This window comes from Varanus komodoensis, unplaced genomic scaffold, assembly GCF_004798865.1.
Source record: "Varanus komodoensis strain SLA01 unplaced genomic scaffold, ASM479886v1 scaffold11, whole genome shotgun sequence".
NCBI lineage: Eukaryota > Metazoa > Chordata > Lepidosauria > Squamata > Varanidae > Varanus > Varanus komodoensis.
The window spans coordinates 26984429-27009844 of record NW_025335317.1 but is presented as its reverse complement, the minus strand read 5'-3'; the positions used below and the strand labels follow the sequence as shown (position 1 = coordinate 27009844).

Here is a 25416-nt window from a genome sequence, read left to right as displayed (position 1 = left end):
TTGGAATGGCTACTGCCTGACCTGGGTTTGATTTAAAAAAGGTAGAGCTGGCTGTCATCTGCATATCCTAATCTCCTGCAGTTTCATGTGGATGTTAAATTGTTTTATTGTTTATATTGTGTTTATCCTGTTTTATATTGTATTTTTACTCTATTATGTATTATGATTTTAGTTATTATTCTCATTTATTTTTCTCTGTATCATTGTTTATGATTGCACTGGGGTCTGCCCAGAGAGCATTCTGGCTTTGGGGTGGCATACAAATGCAATAAATAAATAAATAAAATAGCATAGGGGATAAAATGGACCCTGCGGTATCCCGTGGTATAAGTGCTGTGGTGCAGAACAATAATCCCCCAGCATCACATTCTGAAATTGGCTGGTCAGGTAGGAACAGAACCACTGCAATACAGTGCCTTCTACTCCCAATCCAGCCAGCCCACTCCCTCTCTAAGAGAGGCATTAACAAACTCCAAACCCAAATCTCCTTTTTAGATTTTACAGCCAGAGAGAGCAGGTTGTAGGCTGGACAGATTCAAGCAGCCTGTCCACATCATCAGGCTACAAAAGCTAAAACGCATCCAGTAGAATGGGACAATTCAGTGCATTGGACGCTTCTGCCAATGGTACTGGAATAACTGCACAGTCCAAGGAGCCATGCAATTTTATCCTCAAAGTGTTGCACAAACTCCACACAGAGTTTCTGAGGGCTTGACCAGACCTCCTTTAATGACTCAGGTGTTTATCTAATTCTGTTTCCATACTGTAGGTTAAATATCCAGCAACTCTTTTATGGTACTCAAAGGGCATTATCCAGCTCTTTTATTCTGTTAGCGTAAATGACATTGCATGGGTGGCAGCTAGTGCGCATGAGAAGAATTCAGCTAAAGTTTTGTTTGTGCAAACTGGGTTGCACATTATGCTTAATCAAGCTGGTGTGCAAATGTAATGCACAACTTCTTACACAACAGAAAAAATTGGCAGAGTTCACTAATGCTATCTGAGTTTCTGGAATGATGCTATTGGATATTGCCTATTATGTACACACATGCCCTCACGTGTAGGGGTCTGAATTGTATTATCTTTCTGTACAGAGTGAGGGTTGTAATGAAGTAACAGTGACCTGTTAGCACCCAAAATGAGGGACTGGGATAGTAAAGTTGAGTATATCTTTGCTTCCCTAGAAACATTTGCTTTTAACAGCTCAAAATTTTGTTAGGCTACAGATAAATCTGCAGTCTCTAGAAATGAAAATGGAGGCTCTTACTCAAAAGTGTAAAGAACTGAGAATTCTGTTGATACAAATTAGTGTGGAGCCTAGTAGAACCACAGCTGAGAAAAACTTGAGGGGTTTTTTAATGACTATTGAGTAGAGAATGACTTGACACATTTACTTGGAAATAAGTCTCATTGAACTCAGGGGCCTACATCTGAGTAAACATGCATAGCACTGTTCTGTATAAGATTGTATAAGCAGTTCTATACTTCAAAGCTTGTGATTTATTATGTAACAGAAAGGAGGGGGCACTCTTACCACTCATACTGGAATACAATGGTAGTATGCTATATATATTACTCCTAACTTCAGGATTAATTAAGATTAAATTTACTGTGATCATAAGATCTGTCTTACTGTGCTGATCAGTCTAACTATGTGTTTTTTAATGCTGATTACCAAGTTCCTATCACATGCCTTATTCAAAAAATAATGTTGAGCCTTTTTTCTTGTTCTTAATATGCTAATTAAAAAACCTGTATGTGCTGAATGAAACGGATGATTAAGTACCTTTGCCTTTATTTGCATTACTTTCTCTGAGTTAATTATTAGAATATTAGTCCTAAGGAGTTAGGGGAATCGATTACATGGAGGAAAAATACCTTTTTAAATAATTGGTAAAACAAGTAAGGCCTAGAAGTATGTGTTCTTTGCCCACGGTGTTCACAAAAGGGAGATCTACTCCCCCAAGGCAGAATTATTTTACGAACGTGTGCGTACGTATAAATATAAATTATCCCATATCCAGTTTTCATTTGGAAGCATCAACAAGATAAGTCAATGCTGTAATGTAAACAAATGGCTGACTAGTGAGGTTATACTATTGGCAGAGAATGACAAGGCACAAAATTCTACCCTAGTGGTGCAATATGATAAGGAAGCTTTGTAGAGTCTTTAAATAGAATCAAGATTAAGTACTTAAATGACTGCTTAAAAACATACCTTTGTATACACAAGGACTTGTGCAATTCCACTGAAAGCAAACATGCATTACTGTCATATAATTAATATACTTATTAATTTGTTTGGAATACTTTCATATTGATCTTTTGAAAATGTGCCCACTATCAGCCCTGTTTTGGTTTAGGTGTTCTTTCCACAGCTACAAAGTAATATTAAAAGTTGTACTTTAAAATCCTGGGTTTTGTATGGAACCTGTTGGAAATAAATTTGAAAAGTAATGAATGTAAAATATTTAATGACAGCTTATGAAGAATTTCATTAAAGCATTGTAGCTTTTTAAAGATTTTCTTAGGCCCTTCTTTCTGCCTCCTTACAGACCAATTTTCCTAGTTAGAATTTGACATTGGTATATAGTCAACTGTAGATGTACCTAGGCCTAGATCTTCATAGAAGAAGGTAGAAAAATTGAAAGTTTAGAACAGCATCTCCTCAAAGTGCCTGGGCATTTATGAAAACATTTTTATCAAGAATTCTATTTTGATAGCACATAGTTATATTTAGACAATGTACTAAGTTTTGATAACTGGGGAAAAGTTCAGGGTTAGTGTGAACTTAAGGATTTTCTCATGTGGATAGGCACTCTTGCAATTGTGTAGCTTTGACCTAGATTATTTAAGAAAAAGTGTAAAGAGATTTATAAAACTTCTGCATTGTGATTCTGTATTGTGATTGCATGAATGCTGTATGGACTAGGCTACTCCTGCTTTTCCTGGACTTTTGTTTATTCTGCCAATTTAAAAGAGCAAATAAGTAGTTCTTTTGTATATGGGCTGAAATGATATGTGTCTTTTTTTAAGGTATTAAAAAGTAGAGGAAAGTTTATTAGTGCTAGTTGATCTGGTTTTGTAGAGATAGCAAGCACTAAAGGTTCTCAGAAACTCTGTTTTGTTTGACCTAGCCAGCGGCTTCTATTTTGGGTTGTTGTTTGAGTAGTGACCTGATTCTGTACTACGATCAAGGTAATGTTGGTAATGTTTTATTCAATAAAGAAAATGGAAAATCTGGCAAGATCTCTGTGTCAATGGTTTTATTTAGCCTTCTGCTGTAGGTACTTGTCAGTAGCAAATAAAGCTGAGGACAGAAAAAAAGGGATTTGCTATTAATTATTCATAACTTGCTAAAGGCTTGAGACTATAAAGGATATCGTGATTCTTTTTGTACTCCAGTGGTCCCCAACCTTCTGGAAGATGGGGACTACATTAGAGTGGCCAATGCCTAACGAGGGGCACATCTTCAATCAGTTATAACAAAATTGTTGACCTCCCAGTTTAGATCAAAAGTAAACATTCAGAGGTAGATGAAGAAATGTTAACTTGAATGCAATCCATTTTGGAACAGTATTTTACTGTAGAATCCTTTTATCTAGCTACACATGCCTACCTAGTCAATGTGGCTGTTTTCCGTTAGCCAGGGCATTAATGTCTAAGTCAAGGTTTGTGACAGACACCCTTAAAATTCCATGCAAATGTTCGTCTGTAAGTTTTGACCTACACTTGGATTTCACAATTTTCATCTTGGAAATTAGTCCCATCTGACAAAAGTCGCTTGCATCCTCTGGTGCTACTTCAAATGGATTCTGAAGCATTGCTATTTCCTTTCCATGCTCATGGCAATCAGTGACTCTGTTCTGGAATTCCACCTGCAATAGGCTCAGTGCTTTGATGTGGCTTTCAGCATTGAATTGTAAATCCCTGTCCTTCTCAAATTTTAGTTCATTGCAGCATGAGACATTTGAAAGGTTACTTTCACTAACTTGCTTAACAAAAATGTTAGTTTTGCTTCAGAAGCTTTCAGTTCAGAATACATGCCACACACTAGTTTTCCTTTCCCAAAATGGCAGGCCTTTTACTCTCCTTTTCCCACATTTCATTTCATTTGGCAAAAGCAGGCCAGACATCTCCTGTACCCATCCACACAGCTGCTTTATCTTCCTTGCACACATATGTAGCCTTCAACATGGCAATGCCTGGAGAGGGGAAGTGAGAAAGCGGAGTGGTATGGGTACCTGAGCTCTGATGGCTAGCAAATCACCCAGAATGTCCAAAATGCTAGTACAGAGGATAAGACCAAGAGGGGGCTGACAGAAGGAACCATGGAGACCAGAAGAAACAGGTTGCTGTTGTCTTTTTTGTAAGAAAGGGATGGGGAAAACAGCAGTAGATGGTGCCCCTTGAAGCAGGAGGAACAGCGTGGGTCTCAGGGAAAATGCCTTGAGGGTGATAGTAGTAAACAAGCTAGCTGGAGGACCACACAGAAAAACTTTGTTGTTGTTGTTGTTGTTGTTAGTTGCGAAGTCGTGTCCGACCCATCACGACCCCATGGACAAAATTCCTCTAGGCCTTCCTGTCCTCCACCATCTCCCAGAGTCCACCCAAGCTCACACCAACTGCTTCAGTGACTCCATCTAGCCACCTCATCCTCTGCTGTTCCCTTCTTCTTTTGCCAGCTATTGTTCCCAGCATTAGACTCTTCTCCAGGGAGTCCTTCCTTCTCAGGTGGCCAAAATATTTGAGTTTCATCTTCAGGATCTGGCCTTCTAAAAGCAGTCAGGGTTGATCTCCTCTAGGACTGACCGGTTTGATCGTCTTGCAGTCCAAGGGACTCGCAGAAGTTTCCTCCAGCACCACAGTTCAAAGGCCTCAGTCCTTTTGCACTCAGCCTTCCTTATGGTCCAACTTTCACAGCCATACATTGCAACTGGGAAAACCATAGCCTTGACTATACGCATTTTTGTTGGCAGGGTGATGTCTCTGCTTTTTAGTATGCTGTCTAGATTTGCCATAGCTTTCCTTTCCAGGAGCAAGCGTCTTTTAATTTCTTGGCTGCAGTCCCTGTCTGCGGTGATCTTGGAGCCCAGGAAAATAAAATCTGTCACTACCTCCATTTCTTCCCCATCTATTTGCCAGGAAGTGAGAGGACCGGATGCCATGATCTTAGTTTTCTTAATGTTGAGTTTCAAGCCAACTTTTGCGCTCCCCTCCTTCACCCGCATCAAGAGGCGCCTCAGTTCCTCTTCACTTTCTGCCATGAGAAAGTGGTATCATCTGCATATCTGAGGTTGTTGATACTTCTCCCAGCAATCTTAATTCCAACTGGTGATTCATCTAGCCCTGCCTTTCTCATGATGTGCTCTGCATATAAGTTAAATAGGCAGGGTGACAGTATATTTATTTATTATTTATTAAAACATTTTTATGCCACCCCATTCGCCGAAGCCTCGGGGCGGCTCACAACAATAAATTAAGACAATAACAATTAAAATATATACATTAGAATAAAATAAGCCGCCCTGGCCAGATAAAATTCAATAGTATTAACATTTAAAATGCTGCTTAAATAAAAAGGTCTTCGCCTGGCGCCGAAAAACAAATAACGACGGCACCAGGCGGACCTCTCTGGGGAGCGCATTCCATAACTTAGGTGCCACCTCTGAGAAAGCCCTCCTCCGAGTAACCACCCTCCTAATTTCCTTCACTGAGGGTTCCCGGAGGAGGGCCTCTCCCGCTGATCTCAGGGGGCGGCTGGACATATATGGATGTAAGCGCTCCTTCAGGTAACCAGGACCCAAGCCGTTTAGGGCTTTATAGGTCATCACCAACACCTTGAATTGGGCCCGGACTTCAATGGGGAGCCAATGAAGCTGACGGAGAACTGGAGTCATGTGAACATAACGTCCAGTTCCCGTCAGCAGCCTGGTAGCTCTATTTTGAACCAATTGAAGTATCCGGACCATCTTCAAGGGTAGCCCCACGTAGAGCGCGTTACAGAAGTCAAGACGGGAAGTCACCAGTGCATGAGTCACTGTTGCGAGGCAGTCGTACTCCAGATAGGGGCACAGCTGATGAATCAGCCGAAGCTTGGAGGAAAGCGCTCCTCGCCGCTGCTGTTACCTGAGCTTCAAGTGAAAGTATACAGCCTTGCTGAACTCCTTTCTCAATGTTGAACCAATCAGTGGTTCTGTGTCCAGTTCTCACTGTTGCTTCTTGACCCGCATACAGGTTTCTCAAGAGACAAATAAGATGGTCTGGTACTCCCATCTCTTTAAGAACTTGCCACAATTTGTTGTGATCCACACAATCAAAGGCTTTAGCATAGTCAATGAAGCAGAAGTAGATGTTTTTCTGGAACTCCCTAGCTTTCTCCATGATCCAGCATATGTTGGCAATTTGATCTCTAGTTCCTCTGCCTCTTCGAAATCCTGCCTGTCCTTCTGGTAGTTCTCGATCCACATACTGCTGGAGCCTAGCTTGCAGGATTTTGAGCATAACTTTGCTAGCATGTGAAATGAGAGCAATGGTGGGGTAGTTTGAACATTCTTTGGCATTGCCCTTCTTTGGGATTGGAATGTAAACTGACCTTTTCCAATCCTGTGGCCACTGTTGAGTTTTCCAAGTTTGCTGGCATATTGAGTGTAGTTCTTGTACTGCATCATCTTTTAAGATTTTGAATAGCTCAGCTGGAATACTGTCACTTGCACTAGCTTTGTTGTTGCTCAGATTTCCTAAGGCCCATTTGGCTTCACATTCCAGGATGTCTGGCTCAAGGTCAGTGACCACCCCATCGTGGTTATCAGGGACCTTAAGCTCTTTCTTGTATAGTTCTTCTGTGTAATCTTGCCACCTCTTCTTAATCTCTTCTGCCTCTGTTAGGTCCCTGCCATTTTTGTCCTTGCCCATCTTTGCATGAAATGTTCCCTCATATCTCCAATTTTCTTGAAGAGATCTCTAGTCCTCCCTTTTCTATTGTTTCCTTCTATTTCTTTGCACTGTTCATTTAAGAAGGCATTCTTATCTCTTCTAGCTATTCTCTGGAATTCTGCATTCAATTGGGTGTATCTTTCTCTTTCTCCCTTGCCTTTCACTTCTTTCCTTAGCTATTTGTAAAGCTTCCTCAGCCATTTTACTTTCTTGCATTTCTTTTTCTTTGGGATGATTTTAGTTTCTACCTCTTGTATAATGTTGTGAACCTCCATCCATAGTTCTTTAGGCACTCTGTCTATCAGATCTAATTCCTTAAATCCATTGGTCACCTCTACTGTATTTTCATCAGTGATAGGATTTAGGTCATACCTGAGTGGCCTAGTGCTTTTCCCTACTTTCTTCAATTTAAGCCTAAATTTTACAACACAAAAAGCTCATGATCTGAGCCACAGTCAGCTCCTGGTCTAGTTTTTACTGACTGTACAGAGCTTCTCCACCTTTGGCTGCAGAGCACATAGTCAATCTGATTTCTGTGTTGACCGTCTGGTGATGTCCATGTGTAGAGTCGTCTCTTGCACTGTTGGAAAAGAGTGCTTGCTATGACCATTGTATTCTCTTGACAAAATTCTACCAGCCTGTGCCCTGCTTCATTTTGTACTCCAAGACCAAACTTGCCTGTTATTCCGGTTATCTTTTGGCTTCCTACTTTAGCATTCTAATCCCCCATGATGATAAGGACATCATTTTTGGAGTTAATTCTAGAAGGTGCTGTAGGCCTTCATAGAACTGATCAACTTCAGCCTGTTCAGCACCAGTGGTTGGGGCATAGACTTGGACTATTGTGATGTTGAATGGTTTGCCTTGGATTCAAACTGAGATCATTCTGTCATTTTGGAGATTGTATCCCAGTACTGCTCTTCCTACTCTTTTATTGACTCTGAGGGCTACTCCATTTCTTCTGAGGGATTCTTGCCCGCAGTAGTATACCTGATGGTCATCTGAATTAAATGCATCCATTCCTGTCTATTTTAGTTCACTGATTCCAAAGATGTCGATGTTCAGTCTTGTCATCTCTTGTTTGCCCACATCCAGCTTGCCTTGATTCATGGATCTTACATTCCAGTTCCTGTGGAGTATAGATCTTTGCAGCATCAGACTCTCCTTTCACCACCAGATACATCAGCAACTGTGTGTCCTTTCGGCTTTGACCCAGTCGCTTCATTCTTTCTGGCGCTACTAGTACTAGCCCTCTGCTCTTCCCCAGTAGCATATTGGACACCTTCTGACCTGAGGGGCTCATCTTCCGGTGTCATATCTTTTTGCCTTTTGGTACTGTCCATTGGGTTTTCATGGCAAAGATACTGGAGTGGGTTGCCATTTCCTTCTCCAGAAAAAGTTTAGGGGCTAAGTGCTATCCATTATATTTCATTCTTGTAATCTAGCGGTAAGTATATTTGTAACTTCAAAAGGTAGCCTTTAATGACTAATTCAGGAGTGTTGTTTTGCATTATAGTATTGTCACTTTCTATTCTTGTCATCTAAATGAACTTCAGATCTCTCTCAGCATCAGCTTGCCTCAGGCATTCCATGGTGTTATCAGAGTAACCCAATCCTCATTAATCATTGTAAAGCAACCTTCAAATTTCCTGCAACTAGAGCAACCTATAGAGGATGTTAGGTAGGCATCATCTGCTTCTTGTAGGAAATAGTTTAAAAAAAACATTGTTAAAACTTAAGGTTGTTTTAGGTTTCAGAGTCTTTAGCCACCCCAGGCTTTATTCCTTCATTGCTGACTGTTTCCATCTGTTTTGTGCTGTAACAAAGCAGTAAGGTCCATGAAGGTGTCTTTAGATGTTATAATTCAGTTCATGGGCCTTTATGTGTATTGATGAATAACAACAAACCTAGTGCTTCTTGTGCTAGTTAGGTGCCACAGGGATGGGGGCTGCCGATGCGCCAGTGTAGTGGTTTGAGTGTTGGACTGGATCTTGAAAGATCTGGGTGCTAGTGTCCGACTAGCCATGGAGATCACTAGGTAACTCAGCCTAACCTACCTCATCGTTGTTAGGATATAAAGGAGAAGAGAACCTTTTAAGCTGCTTTGAGTTGTGTTATACTGTTATCAATAACAATATTATATAGCAAGCCTTTGTATCAAATCCCATATGAGGAGACTGCATGTTTCATTGGTAGAGTGAAATGAAGTTACTGTGCTCCATTCACTGAGGTCTTTGGTGAGCTTAAGTATTTTACAAAATTAAAGTGTATCTTATAAATTACTGGAATTGGCTAAAAATGGTTCAGTTGTTGGACTGTATATATGGATTGTTGTGTTTAACTCCATTAGCTTGTTTCATAATTACTCATGATCATTGTAAGTATTGGGTTGAATTCAACCCTGTGCTTTAAATTCAAGCCTGTGCTAGCAGAGGGTGACTAGTGTGACAGACTTTTTGCTCTTCTTCCTGGAACTCTCCTCTGTAAGGTTTCCCTGCTCCCTGTAGCAAATTCTAGGAATGTATAGCAAGGGGGGAAGGGTGGATTGCCCCTTTTCTAATTCTGCTGCTAGAATTGCTTCTCCTTCCCTCCCCATTTTCCTCTCCCTGTAGTACTCCCATATTCACATGTGAGACACTAGAAATACAGCTCTTGCAGTTGTACTGCGTCAGTTTTGGAATATCTTCTATCTGTCCATTTGTTCATTCTTTCTAACAGCTTAAAAATTTCAATTGATTTTTTTTGCTGATTTTTGTACTTTTTGTTGTCAGTGGTAGTTAATTACTTGTTTCTTGCATTGTTTTCCTTCTATTTCTGTATGGTCTTAATTACATAGCATGCCACTATGGAAATAAAACTTGAGCAAGGGAACAAGTCCTATTAGGTATGGTTTACAGCTAGCTTATTAATAAATTTCTAATATATTCGCTATATTAGCTATATTTTTGTTACAATGAGCACTGCCATGTAATGTTTGGAATTATAGGGACACACATGCACTAACTTTGCAGAAAAACATTTCAGCTGTACATTAAACAATCATATATTTCTACTATATATTAAACAATCTAGAAAATTAAGTTTTGGTGGATTTGACTCAAAAACACTGTGGTAAGAACTGCCGTATCTAAATACTAAGTGGTGGAGATGTTGTAAGGTTTAGTTTTCTAATATATAGGTATTGCTTATTTCACAGGAGTTGCTGGGTATGTTTTGCTACTGATGAGGATGACAGAACAGCAGAGTGGGTGAGACCATGCAGGTGTAGAGGATCTACAAAGTGGGTTCACCAAACTTGTCTTCAGCGCTGGGTGGATGAAAAGCAGAGAGGGAACAGTACAGCTCGAGTTGCCTGTCCTCAGTGTAATGCAGAATACTTAATAGTATTTCCAAAGCTAGGTAAGATGCATATATCAACTAAAATGAAATAATTTATTTCAATTTGTCATGTGTCAATCACCTGCATGTGAACATTCTGGGAAAGAGGAGAAAACTAGCATTTTGCATTCAGTTTGGCTTTGCACTGAGTTGACATGTTTTCTCGTATGGTGTGGGGTGTATTCCCATGTTATGTGTTACGTATTGGATTCCTGTCCAAACTAATGTGCAAAAAGACTTACACTTGAACAATAAAAGTTCAAGAAGAGAAACCATTACATTTGTGTCTTGGTTTGTGCCCTTACAGGAAACATTTAAGCTTTTTTTAAGCTTAAAAGATGGAATTTTTAAGCTTAACATTGGAATTCAATTCAAATACAGTACTAGAACAGAATATCATTGAAATACTTTACTTTATATGCCACTTGAAAAGTAATGCCCATTCAAGTATTTTAATATTTCATCAATACTTACTTTTAGGTAATATTTTAAACTATATTTTTAAAAGTGCAGAACTGCATCTAAATGAAAGAATGGCAGGTTGGATTGAGGCAAGGCTTTCACAATGTAAGGCACCTGTTTTTTATTCTATGGTGCTTCTGAGGCTTGCCTGCTCAACATGGCATTTTCATGAAAATCATTTGCCTCTGATACAGCACAAGGAGCCACAGTCTGAACGAAGACTGGAAAATTCTGTATGCTTGATAAGTGCACTGTGTGACATTTGTATCTCAATTATAGTACTTCCAAAATCTCAGGAACAGATGATAACATGTTTGTCTGTTTTTTGCTAATTTCTTTATTGGTTTTGTGTTACTTTTTAAATTTGGGATACTAATTGAATACATAAATGATTGTAGCTGTGCTTTCTGGCATAAGAAGGGCAGTCTTTAGATCAATTGATGGTGGGAACAGAAGGTAGCCAAAAAGCTGGCATTGTACACTACTACACAGTAACTTTGATTTTTCTAAATCAAAATGCAAGAAATTTTGTCTTAGTATTTTGTTAAATTTCTGCTTCTTTAAACAACAACAAAAATCTAGTCATACAGTAATCACAGATGTTTAGAAAAACATCATTTTGCTCTAGAAATGTAGCAGTTATAAACATTACAGGAGCTTTGCGTACAGTCAAACAACAGTTTTTGCTAACAAAAATGAAAGTTGCCACAGTATCACTGCTATGTGTACTTTAAACACTCAACCTTCACTACAAAATCTTATTTCTCCTTTATCTTACAGGTCCAGTTGTTTATGTCTTGGATCTTGCAGATCGCCTTATTTCAAAAGCCTGTCCATTTGCTGCAGCTGGAATAATGGTGGGCTCTATCTACTGGACAGCTGTCACTTATGGGGCTGTAACAGTGATGCAGGTTCAGATAAACTTTCTAAATATTAAATTATTGTAATCAAGCTGGAACTGCTAGATATATGCTGAAGACCCCCCCCCCCTTTTTCCCCCTTGGTAAGGAGATCGAATAGGGACTAAATTAGACACTATTTAGTAGGCTTTACTCTAGAGTTTACTCCTACCCATCTGAGTTTTACTCCTCTTGTTCCATTCACCCACTTCATCAACTTCTATGCTTAAAGATTTCAAAATTCTGTCTAGCAGATATACACTGACATTTCTTCCTCTCTACGCACAGGGAGAAGAAACACAAAACAATGTAGGTGCATGTTCGACCTCAGAACAGCATTTTATGGGATGGGAAGCCCTGCTTTTGGTGATATCCAAGCAGATCTCTAAGCCATGTCAGAGTGCTACCTCTGTAACCGGATAAAGTACCTCAAGTACCCTGGACCCAAGTTACTCAGGACTTCATAGACTAGTACCAGAACCTTAAACCTGAAGGCAGCCACTGCACAGCCTTCAGGTGGGGTGTTAAATGCTGAAATAGAGTAGCACCTGAGAGCAGCTAGGAAGGGATCATCTGTTCTAGCTGAAGTTTTCAGAAGAGCCTCAACAGCAGACCCAAATAAGACATATTTCAGTATTTAGTCATCAGGCCGTATCCAATGGTGTCATTGTATCCAAATAAGATTGCACTAGATGAAACTAGTTTCTGAACTGTGTGCAAGAAAAGGATCCAACTGAAGTGTTCATGAAAGCATTGTTGTACAGACTGTTGCCCATTTACCTTGTGCAACTTCTTTAACAACCAGAATGTCATCTGGATGGGGGATGCAATGCTGGTGGCCATCCCATTCCTTCCAATGCCCCTCTAGTCCATGAAGGAACCATGACAAATGTCAACACAACCACTGCCAACATTTCACCATTTGGAGACCTTGTACCAGATCCAGGAGTGGGACATCCTGTTCCTACTATACCATCACTGTCCAAACTCAGTTATCCTGTAGTTGGTGCAGGGCTGGGCATGGGAAGAACATTCCACCTGGTGGATCAGGAGGAACACTGCCTGGAGTCTGTGGCAAGGAAGGCCTAAGCAGTATAATGGGACTGGGCTTCTGGATTTCCCACTGTGAGGCCACCATAGAAAGATATCAGGTGTTCATGTGGGAAAAGATGGGTGCCCTAACCATGCTTCTAGAACTACACTGCAGAATGGGTAGGGTGTTCCATGTCAAGGCCCTCATGTTGCTGAGGCAGCAAATCAACACTGCTCACCAGCATGTTGACAGCAGCTCATGGGCCCTTGTCAGCATGGTGGTGATCCTGTGCTGTGCCTGACTCCAGGCAGTGAGCCCCTTCCAAGAGGCTTGTTCTGGAATTGAAGAGATACTCTTTGACAGCAATGGCCTCTTCAGTGCCCGAACAGACAAAAGCTGGACAGCATCCAGATAGCCATGTTGATGGACAGGAGGATGGGCTTCAGATCCTCACAATCACCAAGGGCACAAAAGTTGACTTGGCCCCATCCTCATTCCAGTGTCAGGGGCAATACCATTAAGCTGTATGCCAGCAGCAACCTGCCCAGCTGTGCCAGAGGGATGCCAGCTCTTGATTCCAGTACTTCTGAAGGAAAAAGCTCTCCAACAAAAGGTGACCCCATTTACTGCTGGAGTGAACCAGCCCTCTCCCGGTTATGCAAATATGGTTTGAAGCATGGGTCCTCAAACTACGACCCAGGGGCCAAATCCAGCCCACCATGCCCATTTAGACCCGCCATGCGCTCCCCCTGCCACCCACCTCACCTCGCACACGGGGAGGCAGCAGTTTGCTCACTCGGAAAAAACGATCTCCAAGCCAGCAAGCCACTGCCTTGTGCGCCCACCTTGCGGCGCATGCCGGCCCCCCACCTTGCTTCACTGTGCACCCTACCCTTGCCTCAGTGTGCACACCCACATGCACTGCCCTGCCCCACGCCAGCCCGTGCACACCGCCAGCACCACATTTCCGGCCCGCGCCCAGCATCGGCACCTTTCAACTGACCCCCCCGGTTAAAAAGTTTGAGGACCCCTGGTTTAAAGGCTGTCTGAACTTTGGATCAGTGTGCTCTTTCCTTTGTGAAGAGTGAATATTGCATAGAATCCAACACTCTTCCACCTCTAGGGAGCATCTCACTGTCCTTGTGCCAGTGGAGGAGGTTCCATGCTGCTGTTTAAAGGGAGTGATCTGACCCATTCTGTCATTTGATCTCTGTTATGGATTCTTCTTGCAGTACTTCACAATTCCAAAGAAGGACGGTAGCCTCTATCCCATCTTAGATGTGCAAAACCTGAACTTTTTCATTCCTCACTAGAAGTTCCACATGGTCTTGCTGCAGAGCCTTCTGCCATTGCTGCACCAAAGGGACTGGTTCACCTCAGTTGATCTGAGGGATGCATATTTCCATGTCATCGTCCACCAAGGCTACTGGCATTCTCTCTGATTCCAAACTGGGCCCAATTCCTTTCAATTTTCTGTACTCCCATTCAGCCTTTCTACAGCCCCCAGGTTTTCACGAAATACATGGCTGTGGTGTTGGCCCACCTCCAGGAATCCAGGTCTTCCCATACCTGAATGACTGGCTACTGGTTGCCCCTTATTGAGACAATCTCTTGAACTCAGTTTGAGCCACATGGGATATTCTGGAGGCACTAGGACTATGTACTAAGAAATCTGAGCTTCTTCCCTCCCACTCCATCCTCTACATTGGGGCAAGGCTGCCGTCCACAACACCATGAGTGTTATTTTTGAGTAGATGGGGGTTGGCACTGGTCAGCCTGCCTTCATAGCTTCAGATTGAGGCCAGGATGACAGTACAGTGGGTGGAATGGCTTCTGGGGCTCATAGTAGTGACAGTCATAGTTGTCTGATTCTCAAGGCTACAGATGAGGCACTTGGTCCAGAAGTGGCTGGTGCTTCTACATTCAGTTGAGACGAGCTCCACATTGGTGGACCTGCTGACACAACCTGACGGATGGAGTCACCTTCATACTCAGGATGCCAGAACTGACCCTGATGGTGGATGCTCTGCATCTGGGATGGGAAGCAAACTGTGCCAACGGCAGGACTCTAGCCGTAGACGGATCAGGAGGGAGGGAGCATATAAACTGAAGCTCCTCACAATCCAGAAGGCTGCTGATCGCATTCTGGCTCCTCGTCATGGACAAGCATGTTCAGGTCATCACAGACAACACTATGGTGGTGTTCTGCCTGAACAAAGAAGGCAGCACATGGTCTGCACCCCTAACCAGCCTCACACTGCAATTTTGGGACTGGTGTATGGCGAGAGGGGCATTAGCATTGTGGCCATCCACCTCGCTGAAACTGACAACATCAATGTGGACACCCTGAGCAGGAGGCCCAAGGGGACTCATGAATGGGAGCTGCACCCAGACGTGCTGAAGCAGCTCTTTGAGACCTGGGGAACTCCATCTGTGAATCTTCTTGCTGCACTGACCAACACAGTGTGTGAACCCTTCTGCTGCTGGGCTGAGATCAGCCAGGGCTTGATGGGAGACGCATTCCTTTTCTGCTGAGATGGAACCTTGTTCTACCTGTTCCCACTGCTCACCAGGATGCTAGCCAAGATCAGGATGGAGGACTGCTCTTGTGTCCTCATCGTTCTGTGGTGTCCCCAGCAGGCATGGTTTGCTCACCCTTTTTGCCTGTCAGACTGCAATTTCATTCAGCTTCCAGTGAGACTGGATATCAAATCTTGTGACTAAGGGATGGCATGGAGGATCAGACTATAGATTGGGAGGCCCTTCTCTGTCCCAAGACACAGGCAATCTTGTATGCAGCCCTGTAGCCAAACACAAGGTGCTCTTACAAGGCCAAATGAAATGACTTTGCGACCTTTGCCCCGGGGGAAGCCTTTGATCTACATCAGGTATCTGTCCAGCAGATTATCAGCCTCCTTTACATGCTGCACATCAGGGGCCTAAAACTGTCCTCCGTTAGAATATATCTCATGGCAATTTCTTGCTTTCATGGGATAGTCAACAGTTCTTTGTCGTGGCCTCTGTGCATCACACATATGGGTGCTGCACCTGCACAGTGCCTTTGGCTGGAAGATTGCAAGCTAACAGTTTTTGGCGGGAAAAAGCTCCGTTCCCCCTCCCCCATGGCCTATAAAGAGCGGAGTGTCGGCCATTTTGTTCAGTCTTTGCGACCGCCGTTCACTGTGCCTCGCGCCACTTTTGCTCTCACTCTGACCGTTGCTCATATAGCCTCTTTTCTTCTCGATTGTTCTCCCAGTTGTTATAGCCCCGGTATTTTCTTCTTGTTCCTGTTAGTTCCTCTACTTCGTATAGTTCTTGTAGTTTTCTCTATTGTTCTACCTTTCTTTCGTTCTATCTATCTATCTATCTATATGTATATATACTTACCCTCTGCACTATCTCTTTTTTTCCCTTTCCTGCGATGGCGCAGTGAGCGGCTTTCCGCAAATGCGCAGAGTGCAGGTCAAAAATGTCACCAACCGACCCGCATGACCTATGCCTCCTCTGCTTGGGTGAGGGGCATAGGACCAATAAGTGCTCTCACTGTCTGGCCTTCTCTAAGCAGGCCAGGAAGAACTGTGAGAATCGCCTCCGGAGGCTCCTCTGGGATCGGGCTCTCATGCAGGCCGATCCACTTGTAGCTGCTCCAAAGCCTGGCTCCGCTTCAGTGGCCCCACCTTCACGCCCTTTGGACGAAGGCTCATCTACTACGGTGGCTCCCTCTGCTTCTCCCAAGAAGAAGCACGAGAAGCGAAAGCATGCCGAACCCGACAAATCGGCAGGCCATAAGAAGGCCAGGAAGGAGAAAGTTTCAAAACCTTCCAAGAAATCGAAGGACTCGGAGCGTCCTCGACACCGGGACTCGGATTCGACGGCCCCCTCGGTACCAGCGGCACTTACTGTACCGACTCCACCCGACCCGGTGCTTCAGGAGGCTATGCGGGTTACCCCTCAAGGGTCCCCGCACCATGTGGCTGACCTTCCCACTGGGCCTCTTCCTACTCTGCAAAGAGGCTCAATTTCTGATGGGGAAATTCAGGACTTCCCCCCCAGGGCTCAGTCACCTACACCTATGCCCGCGGCCACTATGGAGGCGGATGTGGAGATGTCCCCGCCTAGGAGCTGGATGAGCCGCTCCATGGAGCAGCGCTTGGAGGGATGGCATCGTCCCTACTATCACGCCTGGGGCGATCCGTTCTCCATCGGGTATTATCCCACTCCTAGGAGTCGATCTTCTCCACCGTCCCACGACCGACCGCAGTCTTCGGACCCGAGGCGTGCATCTCCGATACCTCCTCGGGATGGGAGTAGCCGCTCCTTCTCTCCAGTGGAGTCCCCTCATCGGCTCCCCCGTATTACGGCGCCGACTCTGACGATTTGGGGGTCGATTCAACCTCCCCTGACATCGCTGTGACCCCAGGGCCCTGCGTCACCGGACAAATCTCATGTCTCCTTCGTGGAGCTGATGTCCCAGCTTGTCCAGTCCCTCGACATCGACGCCGTCCAGCGTCCGGGACCAACTACGGACAAGTTCTACGATGACGTCCGCGGGGAGCAGTCTACATCGGTCATTCTGCCGCTGATGATCACCTTACGGCAAGCGATGACACAGCCCTGGGACTTGCCCTCTCACACTCAACCCACATCCTGGAGGTACGAATCCATGTACCGGGTTCGGGAGGAGGACATCCCCTTCCTCCTCCACCACCCCAAGCTGAACTCGGTCGTGGTGGAGTCCTCCCAGGGCAGAGAGGCGAGAGGTCACACTGCACCACGGGACATGGAGGGCCAAAAGATTGACTCCCTGGCCAGGCGAGTCTACGCTGCTTCAGGCCTGGGGCTGTGGATCTCCAATTATGAGGTGACATTGGCGAGGTACCAATACTTCATCATGCAGAGCCTCCACAACGTCGCCTCGACCCTCCCGGACCACCAGAGTGACCTGGCCAAGGTCCTCATCAAGGAGGCAATGCAGGTTGCTGTCCAGCAGTTGTTCACAGCCAGGCATCATGTGGACACAGACTTGAGGGCCTTGGTCGGTGCCGTTTCGCTCCAGAGACACGCCTGGCTCAGAAATTGTAACTTCCCGGAGGAGACTAAACGTCGTATAGAGGAGATGCCTTTTGATGGGTCCAGGCTTTTCCACTCTCGCACCGACCACAAATTGAAGAGGCTGCACGAATCCCACATGACGGCACGCAGGATGGAGATCCAGACTCAGACCAGGCATAAGTGGTCATGGACTTGCCCATCTTATAGGCAGTTACACCAACCTAGACAGCAGCCCCAGCACCGACAGCAGCAGCAACAGCAGCACCGCCGTCCACAGCCCCAGCAACGCTATCAACAGGGCCGTTGCCGTTTCAATAACAGGAGACAGTGTTGACAGGACTGGCGAACCTTTCCTCTGCCTTCTTCCATCCCCATCCCCATCCCCCTCTCATCTGGGGATCGGCTGCGAAGCCAACTCTCCATCTGGGAGTCCATTACATCTGATCAGCGGGTACTGTCCATCATTCAGCACGGCTGTCGGATAGAATTCGACATCATTCCTCCTTCGAGTCCAATCCGCTTTACATCATGCTCGCCGGTACTGCTCCATGAAATATGACAACTTCTTCGTAAAGGAGCGATTCGTCAAGTATCCCCACCTGATGGACTTCATGGATTCTATTCGAGCTATTTTACAGTCCCGAAGCGGGATGGTGGTTTACGTCTGATTTTGGACTTACGTAATCTGAATCGATTTATTGTGACGAAAAAGTTTCGGATGACCACCCTTCAAAATATTTTGCCGTTGCTAAGGAAAGAGGATTGCTTCGCCTCATTGGACCTGAAGGACGCCTATTTCCACATTTCAATCCACCCGAGTTATAGGCGTTTCCTTCGTTTTGCTGTTGCACCCCATTTCTATGAGTTTACAGTTTTACCTTTTGGACTGGTCACGGCTCCAAGAGTATTCACCAAATATATGGCCCCTGTCTGTGCCTTCCTATGCCTCCAAGGCATACAAATTTACCCATATCTCGATGATTGGCTGCTAGTGTCCCAGTCTAGAGAAGGACTCCTTGCATCCATCTGTACAACCTGTGCCTTATTGGATGATCTGGGCCTACGCATTAATACCAAGAAATCTCTTCTCCGACGCAGACGCTTACCTTCATTGGAGCCCGCCTGGATTCGACGTTGGAGAAAGCCTTCCTTCCTCGGGACAGACAACAGACTCTTGCTCGCCACATCCATCGAATGCTACGAGACGGGACGGTCCCAGCAAAGTCCATCCAGAGGATCCTGGGGCATATGGCTTCCTCTTTTGCTGTGGTGCCGCACGCCAGGCTTCAGCTCCATCCGTTACAACTCATCTTCAACAAGATGTTCCACCCTCAGAGAGACCCACCGTCGAAGTTGATTCGAATCCCATCCTCGGTGCTCCATTCTCTACTTTGGTGGTTGGTACCAGCCAATCTGACTGTTGGAGTCCCCTTCAGGGCACAATGTCCTTCGATAACCCTCGGTACCGACGCATCTCTTCCGGGATGGGGAGTGATATGCTCCGGCCTATATACCCAAGGCATGTGGAATCATTGAGAGTCCATGAATCATATCAACTTCCTGGAGCTGTTGGCAGTATTCACAGCCCTACGCTCTTTCGAGGACATTCTCCAACATCGGGTCGTTCAGATAACTTCAGACAACGTAGCTACCGTCTTCTATCTGAACAAACAGGGGGGAACAAAGTCACCGACTTTGGCCAGACTTTCAATGAAAATTTGGGACTGGTGCATTCCGAGAGACATTACGCTAATGGCTGTTCATCTAGCTGGTGAGGACAATGTGCAAGCAGATCTTCTCAGCAGGCACACGTTCATCTCTCATGAATGGGAGCTAGATCCTCACACACGCAACCATCTCTTTCATCACTGGGGTCCCCCGACGTGGACTTATTTGCCACCCAACAGAACAAGGTGTGCAATGCTTACTGTTCAAGAGCAGGAATCGGAGACGGATCCTTGGGGGATGCTTTCATGATCCCATGGAACAACATGATCTTTTATGCCTTCCCTCCAGTCCCTCTTATGATGAGGGTCATAGCGAAGATAGTATACGATCGAGCCTCGGGGATACTAGTTGCCCCTTAGTGGCCACGGCAAGCTTGGTTTGCAACACTACTTGACATCTCTCACGGGGAATACCTTCATCTACCACTGCTTCCGTACCTTATCACTCAACAGGGCGGTACGCTTCACTACCCGGACTTTCTGTCACTGAACCTAACAGCATGGCGAATCCGATAGCTACCATTGCGCCACTGGTATTGACAACAACTTCAACTGAATCGAATCCTGCCGTTGAGTCCGATTGATTCGGCGTTTTCTCTTTCCTTCTTCATTCCGTACCATCGGATTCAAGGCTTGACCCATCGAATCCGACAGCCTTTCATCCTGATATCCAACATATCCTCGATTCTGCTTTAAAGCCGTCCACACAGAAATCTTACGTTGCTAAATGGAGACGATTCTCTACCTTTGCCGAGTCTCATTCGTTCTCTCCATTTACGTCATCTATACATCAAATCCTTCAGTTCCTATTAGAACTGCACCACTCCGGATTAAAGCCGTCTTCAATTAAAGTGTATACGGCAGCAATAGCCTACCATCGTGGCTTAGTTGACGAATCGTCTATCTTCTTTCAAACTATTGTGAAGAGATTTCTTAAGGGACTGCATAATCTTAATCCATCAATCAGACCAGTAATACCTACCTGGAGTCTTTCTGTTGTTCTGCAAGCGCTTACGAGAGCTCCTTTCGAACCATTGGCAACAGTAGATTTGCGTCTGGTTTCCTGGAAGACAGCGTTTCTTGTGGCGGTCACTTCAGCCCGAAGGGCCAGTGAACTTTGCGCTCTCCGCATAGACCTGCCTTACCTGAATTTTCACAGAGAAAAGGTCGTTTTGCGCCTTGACCCCTCTTTTCTTCCTAAGGTGACTATGCCTTTTCATATGGGACAGGATATTATTTTACCTGCCTTTTTTCTGTCACCGTCGACTCCACTAGAGAGATCCTTGCATTCACTTGACGTTCGGCTCTGCTTAGCCTTCTACAGATCGAGGACTGAATCTATTCAACATTCAAATAGACTATTCATTCAATATTCCACCAGAGATCAGGGCGATTCAGTCACTCCGCAGAGACTTTCCAAGTGGATAGTCCATACTATAACCTTATTCTATCAATTGGCTAAGATTGATTTGCCTACAGCCCCTCAAGGCCATTCGACTAGGGCTGTTGCAGCCTCATCTGCCTTTGCATCGGGGGTCCCACTTGATGATGTATGCCGAGCTGCTACTTGGGCGAACCCTTGTACTTCCGCCAGACATTATCGTCTAGATGTTCAGGCTCGGCAGGATTGCTCCTTTGGCAGAGCCGTTCTTTCGTCTATTCTTCATTGAGAACACCTCCCCTTCTCCTTTATGGTAAGCTTGTTAATCTGCCCATATGTGTGATGCACAGAGGCCACGACGAAGAAAAGCAGGTTGCTTACCTGTAACTGATGTTCTTCGAGTGGCCATCTGTGCAGTCACACAACCCACCCACCAGCCCCGCTCGGTGTCGGTGAGTGGACATATTCGTCGGTACCGAAAGTATTTCCTTTTTTTCATGATACCGATCCTTTTTTCCTATCTCATACTGAAAATTTTTTTCCACAAGGGTGCGTACGTTCGGTTGTCAAAGACTGAACAAAATGGCGGACACTCCGCTCTTTATAGGCCATGGGGGAGGGGGAGCAGAGCTTTTTCCTGCCAAAAACTGTTAGCTTGCAATCGTCCAGCCAAAGGCACTGCGCAGGCGCAGCACCCATATGTGTGACTGCACAGATGGCCACTCGAAGAACATCAGTTACAGGTAAGCAACCTGCTTTTTCTATTGGTTCCTGAGAGGCCTGCACAACCTGATCTCACCTGTTCATTCTGAGATGGAGATGTGCTGGGATAGAGGCTGTCGGTGGTCCTGAAGGTTCTCACAAAGCCTCCCCTTGAGCCTTTGGCCACCTTTGAGCTCCTCTCTTGGAAAGTTGGATTTCTGGTGATGATCAGTATGACTAGGCAGGCAAATGAAATTTGCGCATTGATCCACTGTTCCTCACTCTGCATGGGAACAAGGTGGTTCTGTAGCCTGACCTGATGTTCCTCTCTAAGGTTGTGTCGAGGTTCCATTTGAACCAAGACATTTTACTGCTAGCATTTTTCCCAATGATTCTTCCCTGGAGGAGTCAGCCCTGTATACCCTGGACATGTGTAGGGAGCTGGCATTCTATCGGTCCCTTCCCAAATCCTTCCGCTGGTCACAGAGCCTTTGTGGAGTATAGGGAACAGCCCAGAGGCAAGCCTATCAGCCCCCAACTACTTTCCCACTGGATTGTCAAAACCATCAAACAGGCCTGCACCTCCGTGAACGACCAAGGGCACATTCTACCAGGGTAATGGCAACAGCTACAGCACTGCACACAAGCATCCCACTGCAGGACCTCTGCAGGGCAGCCACATGGTCCACTCCATCCAGCACTACTGGTTCAATATCCATGCCAAGTAAGATTGCTCCTTCAGCCAAGCAGTCCTCTAGGTGGTCCTCCACTGGCAACACCAGCCCTCTTCCATTCAAGTAAGCTCACTAGTCACCCATATGTGTGCTGCACAGAGACCATGAAGAAGAAAGTAGGGTTGCTTACCTATAACTGACTCCTTCAAGTGGCCATCTGTGCATTCACACAGCCTACCCACTGTTCCCATATCAGTGTCAAGAGCCTCAGTTCCTGTAGTCTTCCTTTTCCCTCAGGATCTATTCTGAGATGGTGTGGGCCTAACTCCCCAGTTCTGAGGCCAAAATGTTGGTCTCGTGAGAACTGGGGGAAATGGCAGGAGCCTCTCATGTATATATGGGAAGGGAAGGGCAGGACTCCCTCCATAATGAGTTTAGCTAGGAAAAGCTTCCCAGCAGCAGGCCCCATGCAGGCACAGAGCTCATAATAGTATGAATGCACAGATGAGCCCTTGAAGAATGTCAGTTACAAGTAAGTAACCTTACTTTGCTTCTGTAATGGAAAGATTTATCAGAGCTCCAGTGGGCAGTCACACAGGTGGGTATTGCTTTTGGGGTTACCAGTGACTGCAGCATCATAGCCAATTTGTTGATATAATATCTCGCAAGCTTCTGCTATTGGGAGATAAAGACATTAAGTAAGTTTCACCAGCTGATACATGACTCATTGTTAAAAGTATATTTTATTCAGAACATAACTAAGGTGATACACATAACTGTACCAGACTAAAGATCTTTGTAATCCAATCTCTCTATTTTCTGCCATGACCAGGCATATAGTTACTTTCTCTGACTGCTCTTACCTCAGAACAAGTGGATGTGTTCCTAAATGTTTATTCAGAATGATTTAAAACCGTCTGTGTTATAGGTGCAAATGCTCCTATATTGGATTATAACTACTTTCTTCCACACAGTATGAAATTTGTAGAGTTGAACTATCTTTAAAGTGTGATTCTGTCCATATATCAAATAAAGAGTAATGGTTATTAAAAATTTTGATGCTAGAGTATTCAAATTGTTTTGTATACACTGACTGAGTTCATGTGTTACAACAAGTAGACTCCTAGGTTGCACATAACAACCCATACCGGTTGTAATTAAATTGTGGGTTGTTATTGAACTGTATGTTTTCATTACATACATACCCTGTATTAAGATTTAACTATTGAGTGTTAACCATGAACAGCCCATGGTTTATTGGTGCAGCTGTTATCTATAGGCAAACTATAGTGCATAGTTTGTGCCTAATTACATATAATCTATGCTATAGTAATCTCCAGATTAGATTACTGCAGTGCACTCCATGTGGGGCTGCCCTTGAAGATGACTCAGAAGCTGTAGCTGGTCCAGGATGCAGCAGCTGGAATAAAAACTGAGACCCTTAGGTCCAAACATAAAAGACCAGTTCTGGCCCACTTGCATTGGCTGCCTCTATGCTTCCAGTCTCAATATAGGGTGCTGGTTTTAACCGATAAAATCCTACATGGCTTAAGACCGCAAATCCTGTCAGAGCACCTCTCTCAACTGTGATCTACTCGGACATTGTGTTCAACCTGAGTGCTAACTCCAAGGGAAGTCTGGAGGTTGGTAACTATGGGGAGGACTATCTCAATGGTGGCCTCCCCAGCTATGGAATAACCTTGCCACTGCAGTCAAATCTGTCATCTTTTCCATGCCTAGGCAAGGCAGCCCTCTTTTCTGAGGCTATTAAGTGCTTATTGAGCCTCCCAGGGATTGGGGGGGGGGGGGAGGCGGTGTCGCCAACTATTTGCAGAGTCACATTTTTATCATTCTTTGTTTGTTTTTATCTGTTTTAGTTTTTATCTGTTTTAAACTTTTTAGTGCTTTCTGATTTTTATGGTATTTTTATTATTTGTTTTTATGGATTGTGTAAACTGCCCGAAGAGCTTTGGCTGGGGGGCAGTATAGAAATGAAATAAATAATAATTATAACTCATGAGTCAGTAACTCACAATTGAATAATGACCCACATTCGACCCATACTCTGAGTTATGTGTGAACTGGATCTTTGAGTAACTTTGACTTTTGGTCACTTAATGAGTATAAGCAAGATCTAACATATCTTGTATCATTCTGTTTCAATCTGGACTCCTTAAATAGCTTCACAAATGAAAGTTGAACTGCAGTGGGCTTAAAATTGTTTCATTCTGTTTATACCCCATTCTTCCTCCAGGGTGTCAATACTTGGTTAGTTGTATATTTTCTCCTAAGATTTAGTGGAGAGAGTTAACTAGCCTAAAGTATTTGATCTTATGCCATATTGAAAAGATGTGCTGTGTCAATGATGCTTGAAATTAGGATATGAAAATAATAAATTCTTTGAGGCAAAAATCAATGCTACATAGATGTTCTGCTTAATATAAGACTGACTTTTTTATTGTTAGGTTGTGGGTCATAAAGAAGGCCTTGATGTCATGGAAAGAGCTGATCCCTTGTTCCTTTTAATTGGACTTCCTACCATCCCAGTTATGCTTATTTTGGGAAAGATGATTCGCTGGGAAGACTACGTACTTCGATTATGGCGCAAATATTCTAACAAACTACAGATATTGAACAGTATATTTCCAGGTAATGCTATTAAATGCTATTAAAAACTCCAGGTAAAATACCAAGACTTGCCTCTTTTTCTGTGAAAGGGGATGGTGGACTGATCTCAATACCTAAAATGTAGACATTTTCCTTTCCCAATTGCTGAGGGAAAAGACCCAGCCCAACAAAGTTTGAGCAGTCCCAAGGAAAGGGGGGAGTTGAATATCTTTATTGAGGCTTGTCAAAAGTACTGCAGTTTAATGATTAATGATAAAGCAGTCTTAATCTGAGCAATACTTTCTAGTTTGTGAAATCAGACATTAAGTGCCGTAAATTATTTTCATAGGATTTGTTGCAGGGTAGGCATTAAAATCCTGGCAAATAGATGGGGAAGAAATGGAGGTAGTGACAGATTTTATTTTTCTGGGCTCCAAGATCACTGCAGACGGGGACTGCAGCCAAAAAATTAAAAGATGCTTGCTCCTGGGGAGGAAAGCTATGGCAAATCTAGACAGCATACTAAAAAGCAGAGACATCACCCTGCCAACAAAAGTGCATATAG

General features: G+C 44.3%; 1 protein-coding gene across 5 annotated transcripts in view; it reads left to right on the top strand.

Annotated features, from left to right (window-relative positions):
- MARCHF5 (membrane associated ring-CH-type finger 5) overlaps positions 1-25416 on the top strand; it is a 33094-nt gene that overhangs the window by 2674 nt on the left and 5004 nt on the right. For 2 of the 5 annotated variants that reach the window (XM_044420682.1, XM_044420680.1), the window contains exons 2-5: positions 10133-10335; positions 11557-11687; positions 11964-11984; positions 24710-24893. In XM_044420682.1, coding sequence (XP_044276617.1) covers positions 10133-10335; positions 11557-11687; positions 11964-11984; positions 24710-24893 — 539 coding nt within the window. The remainder of the gene's footprint in view (positions 1-10132; positions 10336-11556; positions 11688-11963; positions 11985-24709; positions 24894-25416) is intronic. The other 3 variants (XM_044420683.1, XM_044420684.1, XM_044420681.1) reach the window with 3 other exon arrangements.